At 45.1% G+C, this 14721-nt stretch overlaps 1 protein-coding gene across 2 annotated transcripts in view; it reads left to right on the top strand.

The window, feature by feature from the left end:
• The window catches only part of znf106a (zinc finger protein 106a), a 72593-nt gene that overhangs the window by 34702 nt on the left and 23170 nt on the right, over positions 1-14721 (top strand). For both annotated transcript variants that reach the window (XM_078233579.1, XM_078233578.1), the window contains 4 exons: positions 5225-5280; positions 5434-5579; positions 6962-7096; positions 7910-8026. In XM_078233579.1, coding sequence (XP_078089705.1) covers positions 5225-5280; positions 5434-5579; positions 6962-7096; positions 7910-8026 — 454 coding nt within the window. The remainder of the gene's footprint in view (positions 1-5224; positions 5281-5433; positions 5580-6961; positions 7097-7909; positions 8027-14721) is intronic.

Below are 14721 nucleotides of genomic sequence, written 5' to 3'. Positions count from 1 at the left end.
ACGGTAGCACAGTGGTTAGCACCGCTGCTTCACAGTTCCAGGGATCTGGCTTCGATTCCCGGCTTGGGTCACTGTCTGTGTGGAGTTTGTACATTCTCCTCGTGTCTACGTGGGTTTTCTCCGGGTGCTCCGGTTTCCTCCCACAGTCCAAAGATGTGCGGGTTAGGTTGATTGGCCATGCTAAAAAAAAATTGTCCCTTAATGTCCCGGGGTAGGCCGACAAGAGGTGAGGCCACATTGGATTTGGTACTGGGAAATGAACCGGGCCAAGTGTTAGATTTGGTTGTGGGAGAGCACTTTGGAGATAGTGACCACAATTCGGTCTCTTTTGTTATTGCAATGGAGAGGGATGGGGCCGTACGGCAGGGCAAGGTTTACAATTGAGGGAGAGGTAATTATGATGCAATTAGGCAAGAATTAGGGGGCATAAGATGGGAACAGAAACTGTCAGGGAAAGGCACTAATGAAAAGTGGAACTTTTTCAAGGAACAAATACTGGGTGTCCTTGATAGGTATGTCCCTGTCAGGCAGGGAGGAAATGGCCGAGTGAGGGAACCATGGCTCACGAAAGAGGTGGAATGTCTTGTGAAAAGGAAGAGGGAAGCTTATGTAGGGATGAGGAAACAAGCTTCAGATGGCTCGATTGAGGGTTACAAGTTAGCAAGGAATGAGCTGAAAAAAGGGCTTAGGAGAGCTTGGAGGGGGCATGAGAAGTCCTTGGCGGGTCGGATCAAGGAAAACCCCAAGGCTTTTTACTCTTATGTGAGGAATAAAAGAATGACCAGGGTGAGGTTAGGGCCGGTCAAGGACAGTAGTGGGAACTTGTGTATGGAGTCAGTAGAGATAGGCGAGGTGATGAATGAATACTTTTCTTCAGTGTTCACCAAGGAGAGGGGCCATGTTTTTGAGGAAGAGAAGGTGTTACAGGCTAATAGGCTGGAGGAAATAGATGTTCGGAGGGAGGATGTGCTGGCAGTTTTGAATAAACTGAAGGTCGATAAGTCCCCTGGGCCTGATGAAATATATCCTAGGATTCTTTGGGAGGCAATGGATGAGATTGCAGAGCCTTTGGCTTTGATCTTTGGGTCCTCACTGTCCACGGGGATGGTGTCAGAGGACTGGAGAGTGGCGAATGTTGTTCCTCTGTTTAAGAAAGGCAATAGAAATGACCCTGGTAATTATAGAGCGGTTAATCTTACTTCGGTGGTTGGTAAATTGATGGAAAAGGTCCTTAGGGATGGGATTTACGGTCATTTAGAAAGATGCGGATTAATCCGAGATCGTCAGCACGGATTCATGCCTCCACTTATCCGCTGGACAGGCTGCCCTGACCAGCTGGTGTATGTCTCTCGGGTGTAATTGGTGTCCTACCCAGATTGTGTCTAATTCTTCCCAGAATTTAGTGTTTGCGCTTCTAGGTTGTAATTTACCCAGGGAAGCCATTATTTGCTGTCTCACACCTGGGGTGAAGGATTTATAATTTGCCTTTGGCTGCGCCTCTGTTCCCCCTCGGGTTACTGGTGCTAAGTTGTGTTCTGGCGCTTCCCACTCCTCTGGAGGAGCGGTTGGTCCCTGTTGTGTGGACTCATAAGGAGGTAGAGGAACAGTTTCCCCTCTCCATTGCTTTTCTTCTAAAACCTGGTTTTGTTTCTCCAGTTCCCTCACTCGGGATTCTAATTCTCTAATCCTTTCTTTATCTTCACTCCACTTCTTAGTAGAGGCGACTACTTGCTCAATTAGACCAGCTAACTGATGTATTAACAATACTCCTATCTTCTTTGTCTTGTTTCTCTTTTCTTTATCTATCCACTTTCTCTGCTGTTCTGAGGTCTGAGAAGTATCCCAGCCATCCTTTTGCATCCTCTTTATTAAGGCTTTCCTGTCTGTCATGTACACTTCAATGAGAGAACCTGCAGATCCTCTCTTTACTTCATTATCTGCCATTTCGCAGACTTCACTACCCCCGGTCACTATTGCCACCTTGGCAACATGCTTTAGGCACCGTACGGCCACGATTACTCCCTCGTGAAGTGTGCTCTCTACCGTAGGGACCTCACTACCCCCGGCTACTATTACTATAGCACCGTGTTTCACTACCATCTCAGTGTTTCAATTTATACTCACGGCTTCCATTATTACCACCTCGGCAATGTGCTTCTCCATCGGAGTCTGGTTTAGGTCAGAGTTGATCAAGCTCCTTTTCCGCACCGCTTTTACAGCATTGACAGTCCAGTTCCCAACTTTACAAACTTTCATGCAATCAGATGGCAGCTCTGCGTTTGTTCGCCATGACAGAGTTTGATGTTAACTGACCTCTGCCACTTGTGCTTCACAATCCTAAGTGCCCTTGGTGTCTCTTTAGCCACTTCAATCTCCTGGCCTTCGCGTGGGAGGTTCCTCCTCTTAACAGCCGGTCTAAGGCTGGGTGTTTGAGACAGGCACTACCTTGTCCTCTTGTCGGTCAGCACAAGCAACAGTTACTTATCACTATCAGCAGTTAGTACTTATCACTATATCATATACAACAATACTTATTACTACAAATACCCCTTAAGTTTAACCCCTTTCAAGCTGTATTCATGACCTTGTCTGACTCCCACAGATTCAGTGATCTCTACCCCGGCTTTCCGATCGTGGCCAATCAATCGGAGCTTACCAGTAATAGGATCCTAGCCGACTATGCCAATTGTTGTGGGAAAATTGCCACTTCAGAGTCAGACTTGGAGGTTTCAACAATACAGTTTTATTTAACGAAGCTTCATGGAGAAAAGGCACTGGCACTCCGCAGTACTTTAGGCAGCTCCCTTCTCTCAATGATACAATAGGAGTGGTTCATTTTTATACTTTTCAGACAATGGATAGACCGGACATTAGCCATTTAACACATCGTTACAGTTGAGTAGGATCGATAGTTAACATTACAGCCAGACATATACATAGAAACATAGAAACCCTACAGTGCAGAAGGAGGCCATTCGGCCCATCGAGTCTGCACCGACCACAATCCCACCCAGGCCCTACCCCCACATATTTTACCCGCTAATCCCTCTAACCTACGCATCCCAGGACTCTAAGGGACAATTTTTAACCTGGCCAATCAACCTAATCCGCACATCTTTGGACTGTGGGAGGAAACCGGAGCACCCGGAGGAAACCCACGCAGACACGAGGAGAATGTGCAAACTCCACACAGACAGTGACCCGAGCCGGGAATCGAACCCGGGATCCTGGAGCTGTGAAGCAGCAGTGCTAACCACTGTGCTACCGTGCCGCCAGACATTAGCTTTTAACATCGCATTGTTTCATAGAATGGGTACATTTTCCCTGTCAATGACTTAGTTTCGGTCTATACATACAGTAATTGGTTTTCCTGCATTTATATATTCCCATTCCAGTTTGTGGTTAACCTCTTTATCAGTCCTTATTGTCCTAGATCTGTCCTTATCTTAAAAGTGCCTCAAACCCTGGCTGTTTCCTGTAGTATTTGTTCCCTGCATGTTTAACTTTAAATAACTGTCTGTCCTGTATGTTTCAATTTCAAGTAGCTGTCTGCACTAAAAGTCAGTGCCTGTTTAATGTCTCTCTCTCAGGTAACCTTTTTATGTGCCAGGCAGCCATTTTGTGTGTTATGTACCCATCTTGTGTTTTTCCCCACTTCACTGCCATCTGCCCTCGTATTGTACAGCTGCATGGCTCTTCGGGTAGTTTTGCACCCAGTAGCAGTCAGTGTCTTCAGGAGCAGTGCCCACAGACTCATTTCCATCACCTTAAACTGAGGAACTCTGTGAAAGGAAAATTGAGCTTGTATTAAGTAGAGCCTTTCTTTTAATCTCGGCACAGTGGGTTTCCTCCGGGTGCTCCAGTTTCCTCCCATAGTCCAAAGGTTGATTGGCCATGCTAAAATTGCCCTTAGTGTCCTGAGATGCGGAGGTTAGAGGGATTAGTGGGTAAAAATGTAGGGATATGGGGGTAGGGCCTGGGTGGGATTGTGGTCGGTGCAGACTCGATGGGCCGAATGGCCTCTTTCTGTACTGTAGGGTTTCTATGATTTCAAACTCAGTCAGTTTGCAAACAAATTGGGCACAATGGAGCACAAATGACAATGTGATAATGATGTTAACTGCCTTGCTCATCTTTTGATAGTACCGTTGGGATTTTTTTAACATCCAATTGAGAGAGAGATAAGGCATTTATATTCTGGAATGGTCCCATCAGATTGGAAAATAGTGATTGTGACTATTCGGGAAAGGAGGAAGACAGAAAGTAGAAAACCAGGTTAGTTAGCTTATCCATTGTCGTGAAATTGCTGGAATCTATTATTAAGGAGATTATAGCAGAGCACTTAGAAAATCTGTGTCAACATGGCTTTGCGAAAGGGACAGCATATTTGACTAATTTATTGGAGTTCTTTGAGGAAGTAACAAGTAAGGTGGATAAAGGGGAACCTGCGGATGTGCTTCACTTAGATATCCACAAGGCATTTGACAAGGTGTCAAATCAAAGATTATCATGCAAAATAAGAACTCAAGGTATAGGTGATAACATATTAGCATGAATAGAGGATTGGTTATCTAATAGGAAGAAGAAAGTAGGCATAACTTGGTTCTTTTTACGTTGGTGAGATGAGTGGAATGCTACAGGGATCAGTGCTGGTCCTCAATATTTACAATTAACATCAATGACTTAGATTAAGGAATCAAATGTATGGTTGCTAAATTTGCTGATGTCACAAAGATAGGTGGGAAAGTAAGTGGTGAAGAGGGCATAAGGTGTGTCTGCAACGTATATAGATAGGTTGTGAGTGGGCAAAAATGTGGCAGATGGGGATAAATGGGTGTTTTTCTGGTTGGCGATCAGTGACTAGCGGAGTGCCTCAAGGATCAGTGTTGGGACTGCAATCACAGGTAGGCAGAATGTGGAATTAAGGCCACCATCGGATCAGCCATGATCTTATTGAATAATGGAGCAGGCTCGAGGGACCAGACGGCCTACTCCTCATTCATCTGTTTGTAACACACAAACTGAAATCCTGCAACTCTGTACCTTCCTCAGTACTGTCCTGGAATGTGGATTGTGTGTTCAAGTCTGTGGATTAGGACTTGAAACCTTAATGTTCAAACTCTGAGGCAAGTGTGCTTATCTCTGCACTATGTTCTGTGTAAAACTGTGATAGTATGTGTCCTCCAGACCAATATACCATGTTTGTTTTCTTGATTTTGAACAGTGTGGCTGAGACACAGACTCCTGGGTCGTCATTCAAGGGATCAAGGAACACATCAGGTATCAAACCCAGTGTTTAATTAGAGGATCCTCTGGCTCTGATCTTTAAAAAGTGGGAGGCTTGATAGTTTAATTGTGATGAATTTGACATACAAACATGTGTTGATTCTATAATATTTCTCAATGTAACTGCTGACGTGCCTCTCTTCTTAGAGGTGTCTTCAGATGGTGTGGTGGAAGAAGATCCCACCGAGGGAACCTTCGAGAGTCACCAGGCAGCTGTGAATTCCCTGCTGATATACAATGGTCAGCTCTACACCTGCTCTGCTGATAAAACTGTCCGCGTCCATAGTCTGGTGGTAAGAGCTGTTCAAAAAGATTTCAATGGGCTGTCTGTTTTTGGGCTGAGGACTGACCAATTAATTCATCCTTTTGTTACATGGGATTCTCTTTGCCAGTGTTTTAGGATCTTCCCCCACAGTGTTGTGCATTCTCCATTATGGACATAAATGCTTGCTTTTGACTATGCAGAAGGGGTTCGCAGTAATACGTTGTGCCTGACTGAGGTTGCAGCTACATGAAGGATTTTAGCTACAAGATTAGGTTGAAGAAGCTGGGTTATTCTCCTTCAAACAAAGGATCTTTGATCAAGAATTAAATAGGATTGTGACAGTTTTGGATACTTGGTGGAATCTGTTTTGATTGTACTTTGCATTTGTGGTGCAGTGTGGTGTATTTGATCACTGTTGGCTTGTTAATCCATATGTACCTCACATCAACCCTGACTGATGAAGTAGATGATAGATATTGTAAGTTGTAAAGTTTATTTTGTTCAAAACACATGGAATCTTGTGGCTTTATTCTATTTGCAAGCATCTTGAACCTCAATTTTGTCTACTATAAACAAAACGTTATTGGTCCCTAACTTGATCTTACCAAAATGCTGAGGGATCTGGTCAAAGATCTTAAGTTGTATCTTAATTGAATATTTAGTTGTATTCAGGTGGTGGGCATTAACTGGGGACTCACTTGAGCTCAAGACAACTGCTCTTCAAGAAATCAGAAGTGGCATGATGACGCCCTTCTGTGAGCTAAGTTTCTATGACAATGGTGGGACACAGTGACCTATCTGCTCAGGGGAAAATGGTCATTTAAATATTATAAATAGGGAAAACTAGTGTTGGATTTGGAGGCGCATGTTTGTAATGTGTCCCTAAATAAAAAGTCAAAGGATGTAGAGATTAAGCTTTTGTTTTATCACCCAGGCTAGCTATCTAGTCTTGGTTTAGAAGTTATCACAGCAGCGACGGAATTGATTTATTTACACAGAGGATTGTTGGAGCTTGGAATGCTTTTGCCGCAGAGTGTTTGATGAGGACTATTGCATCTGTTAAGTGAAAATTGGATAAATAGTTGAGACACAAAATAATCAAGAACTCTGGAAATAATGTGGACCACTATGATTGCTTGAACTGAGAGCTGTCACAGTCACAATGGACTGAATGGCTGTCTGCTGTAAACTCTCTACACTTCTGTGGGCTTAGGGAACGGACATAACAAGCTAGCCTGGAAGCTGATCAAGATTCATGGCCAGTCAATGTTGGGATTATTTTTTTCAGATTGAGTATTTCACATTTCAGCGTTATAAAGGATATGACATGTTTTCATCCTTCCATGTCCTTTTGAACACTCAGTTATCTGTCCTCCTAAAGACTTTGACACTTGTGTTGTACTATTTCAGAGTCGGAAATGTGTCGGTACCTTCGAGGGTCACAGTACAAAGGTGAACTGCTTACTGATTGTCCACCTTCAAAGGAAGGCAGCATGTCTGTACACGGGGTCCAGCGACCACACTGTGCGGCGCTATGATGTCAAGGTGGGTCAGAGTAACACATGGATTCTTCAACTCCATTATTAACATCAAAAGAATATATAGAATAGAAGTTCAGCTCCTTGAGGTGATTGCAATCCAACATGAGGCTGTTATTCAAACCATCACCTGTTCACCTATCTAATTAGCCCATGTTTGATTAGTACTTCAACCTCCATTTGCCTACACCGTAGTCCCAAATCCCTCCATGTTGCACAAAGCTCTACCAATATCAGTTTATCAGTTCTGACATTTTCAGATGACCACCAGCTTTTTATTTGCAAGAGGGAACTTCTTGGCATCACTCTGAATGATCTAATCCTAAGGTTATGTCCCCTTGTTCTGGACTCCCCCACTGGAGGAAACAGTTTAATCATCTTTAATCCTTGAATTAGATCACCTCTTAATCGTTTATACTCAACGGAATACAAGCGTAGTATATGCAAACAGAGGCTTGATTGAAATTGGATATCTAAAGTGTTCAGGTTGATTGTTTGAAACCATCGCGCACCCAGAATGAGGCAAGACCTCTAACCGTCTCCTGTGCCTTGCTCTGAGCAAGGGTAACTAGCACCTTCCCGTTACTGAGGATGTCAGGATCCGGATGTCCCACCCCGTGATGAAAAATCACCGGCTGCCGGGTATGAGCTGAGGGAGCAATGATGAAATTCATGAGTCCAGACATATTGGTGCAGGTTATATCAGATTGGGGAGGTCCCTTCTTTGCGTACTCATGCTCAGTCTGTGTAGAACTTAGCCTCGCTGCAATTACCGGACCTCCAGATCCTTGCTTGAACACTTTGCTTTTATTTTGAACAGACCAAGATGCAGCTGGACCAGTTCACATTGTCAGACCGGGTGCTGAGTTTGCACTGTCGATGGCGTATCCTATACATTGGGCTGGCTAATGGCACTGTGTTTTCCTACAGCACTAAGGTATGTACTGTTGCCAAGCTCCCCAATATATCTTCCTTTCAGGTGCATTCCCCCATATATCCTCTTGTTCTCTGAGCCAATTCCTGCTTACTCCCACCGACTATAAACTTGAACTAATCCAAACCGCTGCTACAATATCATGACTTGCACCAAGTCCTTTTTTACTCATTACCTCTGTGTTCACTGATCTGCCTTTGCCCTCATTCTGGTAATGAGTGATTTATAACCATCATCAGTTTAGATGTTTCAGTAAGATCAGGGAAGGTGGTAAAAGAGGGGGAGGTGTGGCATTGTTAGTCAAGGAGAGTATTACGGTGGCAGAAAGGACGTTTGATGAGGACTCGTCTACTGAGGTAGTATGGGCTGAGGTTAGAAACAGGAAAGGCGAGGTCACCCTGTTGGGAGTTTTCTATAGGCCTCCGAAAAGTTCCAGAGATGTAGAGGAAAGGATTGCAAAGATGATTCTGGATAGGAGTGAAAGTAACAGGGTAGTTGTTATGGGGGACTTTAACTTTACAGATATTGACTGGAAACGCTGTAGTTCGAGTACTTTAGATGGGTCAGTTGTTTTGTCCAGTGTGTGCAGGAGGGTTTCCTGACACAGTATGTAGATAGGCCAACAAGAGGCGAGGCCACATTGGATTTGGTGCTGGGTAATGAACCAGGCCAGGTGTTAGATTTGGAGGTAGGTGAGCACTTTGGTGATAGTGACCACAATTCGGTTACGTTTACTTTAGCGATGGAAAGGGATAGGTATATACCGCAGGGCAAGTGATATAGCTGGGGGAAAGGAAATTATGATGCGATTAGGCGAAATTTAGGATGCATAGGATGGGGAAGAAATCTGCAGGGGATGGGCACAATTGAAATGTGGAGTTTGTTCAAGGAACAGCTACTGCGTGTCCTTGATAAGTATGTACCTGTCAGGCAGGGAGGAAGTGGTCGAGCGAGGGAACCGTGGTTTACTAAAGAAGTTTAATCTCTTGTGAAGAGGAAGGAGGAGACTTGTGTAAAGATGAGACATGAAGGCTCAGTTAGGGCGCTTGAGAGTTACAAGTTAGCCAGGAAGGACCTGAAGAGAGAGCTAAGAAGAGCCAGGAGGGGACACGAGAAGTCTTTGGCAGGAAGGATCAAGGAAAACCCTAAAGCTTTCTATCGGTATGTCAGGAATAAAAGAATGACTAGGGTAAGATTAGGGCTAGTCAAAGACAGTAGTGGGAAGTTGTGCGTGGAGTCCGAAGAGATAGGAGAGGCGCTAAATTAATATCTTTCGTCAGTATTCACTCAAGAAAAAGACAATGTTGTCGAAGAGAATACTGAGATACAGGCTATTGGACTAGACGGGATTGAGGTTCATAAGGAGGAGGTGTTAGCAATTCTGGAAAGTGTGAAAATGGATAAGTCCCCTGGGCCGGATGGGATTTATCCTAGGATTCTCTGGGAAGCTAGGGAGGAGATTGCAGAGCCTTTGGCTTTGATCTTTATGTCGTCATTGTCTACAGGAATAGTGCCAGAAGACTGGAAGATAGCAAATGTTATCCCCTTGTTCAAGAAGGGGAGTAGAGACAACCCTGGTAATTATAGACCAGTCAGCCTTACTTCTGTTGTGGGCAAAGTTTTGGAAAGGATTATAAGAGATAGGATTTATAATCATCTGGAAAGGAACAATTTGATTAGGGATAGTCAGCACGGTTTTGTGAAAGGTAGGTCGTGCCTCACAAATCTTATTGAGTTCTTTGAGAAGGTGACCAAAGAGGTGGATGAGGGTAAAGCAGTTGATGTGGTGTATATGGATTTCAGTAAAACGTTTGATAAGGTTCCCCATGGTAGGCTATTGCAAAAAATACGGACGCATGGGATTGAGGGCGATTTTGCGGTTTGGATCAGAAATTGGCTAGCTGTAAGAAGACAGAAGGTGGTGGTTGATAGGAAACGTTCATCCTGGAGTTCAGTTACTAGTGGTGTACCACAAGGATCTGTTTTAGGGCCACTGCTGTTTGTCATTTTTATAAATGACCTGGATGAGGGCGTAGAAGGCTGGGTTAGTAAATTTGCGGATGACACACCTGTCGGTGGAGTGGTGGACAGTGCGGAGGGATGTTGCAGGTTACAGAGGGACATAGATAAGTTGCAGAGCTGGGCTGAGAGATGGCAAATGGAGTTTAATGTGGAAAAGTGAGAGGTGATTCACTTTGGAAGGAGTAACAAGAATACAGAGTACTGGGCTAATGGTAAGATACTTGGTAGTGTGGATGAGCAGAGAGATCTCGGTGTCCATGTGCATAGATCCTTGAAAGTTGGCACCCAGGTTGATAGGGTTGTTAAGAAGGCGTACAGTGTGTTAGCTTTTATTGGTAGAGGGATTGAGTTTCGGAGCCATGATGTCATGTTGCAGCTGTACAAAACTCTGGTGCGGCCGCACTTGGAGTATTGCGTACAGTTCTGGTCGCCGCATTATAGGAAGGATGTGGAAGCATTGGAAAGGGTGCAGAGGAGATTTACCAGGATGTTGCCTGGTATGGTGGGAAGGTCTTATGAGAAAAGGCTGATTGACTTGAGGCTGTTTTCGTCAGAGAGAAGAAGGTTAAGAGGTGACTTAATAGAGGCATACAAGATGATCAGAGGATTGGCAGCTCTTGATTGGGAGAGGCTGTTTGAGGGTAAATCCACATCTGGTATGTGGCAGTCTTTTAAGGAACGGTTGTTAGGGCTACAGGACAAGCATGTGCCTGTAAAAAAGAAGGATAGGAAGGGTAGGATTAGAGAACCGTGGATAACCAGGGAAATTGAGGGACTGGTCAAAAGGAAAAGAGAGGCGTATGTTAGGTCCAAGCAGCTAAAAACGGAGGGAGCTCTGGAGGAGTACAATGAAAGTAGGAAAATACTCAAACGGGGAATTAGAAGAGCAAAAAGGGGTCACGAAGTGTTCTTGGCAGACAGGATTAAGGAGAATCCCAAGGCATTTTATTCATACGTTAGGAACAAAAGGGTTGTTAGGGAAAAAATTGGACCTCTCAGGGACAAAAGTGGGGACTTATGCTTGGAGCCCAAAGAGGTAGGGGAGATCCTAAATGAATACTTTGCGTCGGTATTCACAAAGGAGAGGGATGTGTTGACTGGGAGTGTCTTGGAGGGGAGTGTTGAATCGTTGGAGAAAATCTCCATTACAAAGGAGGAAGTGTTAGGTTTGTTAGAGAATATAAAGACTGACAAATCCCCAGGGCCTGATGGAATCTATCCAAGGCTGCTCAGGGAGACGAGAGTTGAAATCGTTGGGCCTCTGACGCAAATCTTTGTCTCGTCACTGGACACAGGTGAGGTCCCAGAGGATTGGAGGATAGCCAATGTGGTCCCGTTATTTAAGAAGGGTAGGAAGGATAACCCGGGTAATTATAGGCCGGTGAGCTTGACGTCCGTGGTGGGGAAGTTGTTGGAGAAGATTCTTAAAGATAGGATGTATGCGCATTTAGAAAGGAATAAACTCATTAACGATAGTCAACATGGTTTTGTGAGAGGGAGGTCATGCCTCACTAACCTGGTGGTGTTTTTTGAAGAAGTGACCAAAATGGTTGACGAAGGAAGGGCCGTGGATGTTGTCTATATGGACTTTAGTAAAGCGTTTGACAAAGTCCCTCATGGTAGGCTAGTGAAAAAGGTTGGATCCCATGGGATAAAGGGGGAGGTGGCTAGATGGGTGGAGAACTGGCTTGGTCATAGAAGACAGAGGGTGGTAGTGGAAGGGTCTTTTTCCGGCTGGAGGCCTGTGACTAGTGGTGTACCGCAGGGCTCTGTATTGGGACCTCTGCTGATTTATATAAATGATCTGGAAGAAGGAGTAACTGGGGTGATCAGTAAGTTTGCGGACGACACAAAACTGGCAGGACTTGCAGATAGTGAGGAACATTGTCAGAGGCTACAGAAGGATATAGATAGGCTGGAAATTTGGGCAAGGAAATGGCAGATGGAGTTCAATCCTGATAAATGCGAAGTGATGCATTTTGGTGGGAATAATGTAGGGAGGAGCTACACGATAAATGGAAGAGCCATAAAGGGTGTAGAGACGCAGAGGGACCTGGGTGTGCAAGTCCACAGATCTTTGAAGGTGACGTCACAGGTGGAGAAGGTGGTGAAGAAGGCATATGGCATGCTTGCCTTTATAGGACGGGGCATAGAGTATAAAAGTTGGGGTCTGATGTTGCAGATGTATAGAACGTTGGTTCGGCCGCATTTGGAATACTGCGTCCAGTTCTGGTCGCCACACTACCAGAAGGACGTGGAGGCTTTGGAGAGAGTACAGAGGAGGTTTACCAGGATGTTGCCTGGTATGGAGGGGCTTGGTTATGAGGAGAGATTGGGGAAACTGGGGTTGTTCTCCTTGGAAAGACGGAGGATGAGGGGAGACTTAATAGAGGTGTATAAAATTATGAAAGGCATAGATAGGGTGAACGGTGGGAAGCTTTTCCCCGGGTCGGTGGTGACGTTCACGAGGGGTCATAGGTTCAAGGTGAAGGGGGGGAGGTTTAACACAGATATCAGAAGGACATATTTCACACAGAGGGTCGTGGGGGTCTGGAATGTGTTGCCGGGCAAGGTGGTGGAGGCGGACACACTGGGAACATTTAAGACTTATCTAGACAGCTATATGAACGGAGTGGGAATGGAGGGATACAAAAGAGTGGTCTAGTTTGGACCAGGGAGCGGCGCGGGCTAATTGTTCCTTGTTTCTCGTTTCATGGCTTCATTCTATGATCATCATGCTGGTGCCAGTACAGAGCGAGACTGCGGATAGTTGGGAACCTGTCTCGGGGGCAGGGAATTCATATGGTGTTCGTGGAAGTGGAAATGACTAGGGTTGGGAAGCATTTTCCGATCAGGGCCATTGTGATCTCCTGGACTCGTTTCGATCGCCTCAGGGGGTCGGAGAGGAATTTCCCAGAATTGTTTTCCCCATATTGGCCCTGGGGTTTTTCACTCTGGGTTTTCGCTTCTCCCTGGAGATCACATGGTCGGGAATGGGGGGGTGGGGGTGAGTTAATAGGTTGTAATGAACAAAGCATCGTAGCTGTGAGGGACAGCTCGGTGGATAGGATATTGGTATGTAGATAGGCTGGAAAATTGGGCGGGGATCCTGGATTCAGGATTCAATCCTGGACCGGGGAGCGGCGCAGGCTTGGAGGGCTGAAGGGCCTGTTCCTGTGCTGTATTGTTCTTTGTTCTTTGATTAGATCGGGTGGACAGTGAGAGCCTTTTTCCTCGGATGGTGATGGCTAGCACAAGGGGACATAGCTTTAAATTGATGGGTGATAGATATAGGACAGATGTCAGAGGTAGGTTCTTCACTCAGAGAGTAGTAGGGGCGTGGAATTCCCTGCCCGCAGCAGTAATAGACTCGACAACATTAAGGGCATTTAAAGGGTCATTGGATAAACATATGGATGATATTGGAATAGTGTAGGTTAGATGGGCTTTAGATTGGTTTCACAGGTCGGCGCAACATCGTGGGCCGAAGGGCCTGTGCTGCGCTGTAATGTTCTATGTTCTATCCTTGTTTTCAAATCCCTCTGTGTCTTTGCTGTCTTTAATTCCAGATCCACAAGCCTCAATCTGTGTTCTCCATTTCTGGCCAATGGTGCATCCCCAGTTCTAACCACTGCACAATTGGCTGCCATACCTTCAGCTACCTCACTCCAAAGCCCTAAAATTCCCTCCATAAACCTCTCTGACTCTCAACCTTGCTTTCCTCCTCTAAGACATTCCTTGAAACCATATCTTGATCAGGCTTTTGGTCACCTCTCCTAATATCCCCTTTTTGGCTGGTGTCAATATTTGTCTGATTACGCTAGTGTACTGTGAAGTGCTTTGCTATGATAAAGACCTTAAATAAATATAAGGTGGCAAAAAAAAATCATGAAAATGGTTGCAGGGATAAAGACCTTCAGTTTCGTACATAGATTGAAGGGTGGCACAGTGGTTAGCATTGCTGCCTCACAGGAGTTTGAACGTGGAGTTTGCACGTTCTCCCCATGTATGTGTGGGTTTCCTCAGGGTGCTCCAGTTTCCTCTTGCAGTCCAAAGATGTGCAGGTTAGGTGGATTGGCTATGCTAAATTGCCCCTTAGTGACCAATGATGTGTAGGTTAAGTGGATTAGCCATGGTAAATGTGTGGGTACGGGGATAGGGTGGGGTAGAGGACCTGGATAAGATACTCTGTCAGAGAGTCATTGGGCTAAAAGGCCTTCTGCCCTGTAGGCATTCTATCAAATTTGGGTTGTCCTTCTCAATGATGGGAAGTTTGAGGGGAAATTTGATAGATGTGTTCTAAATCATGATGGGTCTGAGCTGAATTGAAACTGTTCTTTTTAGAGGATGGGTCAAGAACCAGAGGAGACATTTTTAAGTTAATTGGCATCAGAACCAAAGGTGACATGAGGAAAAAGGGTTTTATGCAGTGAGGGTTAGGATCTGGAATGTGCTGCCCTAGGTCATGGGAGAAGCAGATTTAATCATGGCTTTCAAAAGGGAGTTAAATAAACACCCGAGAAATTTTCAGGATTACAGGACTGAGTTCCTCTTGCAGAGAGCTGGCATGGACATGAAGGACTGAATGGCCTCCTGTGCTGTAACCATTCTGTGATAAGGCACAGGCCAGGAACAGAGATTTCCCAGGATGACCAAAGAGTTCCTTGGAAACATTG

The sequence above is a fragment of the Mustelus asterias genome, chromosome 18 (assembly GCF_964213995.1).
Source record: "Mustelus asterias chromosome 18, sMusAst1.hap1.1, whole genome shotgun sequence".
Lineage (NCBI taxonomy): Eukaryota > Metazoa > Chordata > Chondrichthyes > Carcharhiniformes > Triakidae > Mustelus > Mustelus asterias.
This window is presented reverse-complemented; position numbering and strand designations above follow the sequence as displayed.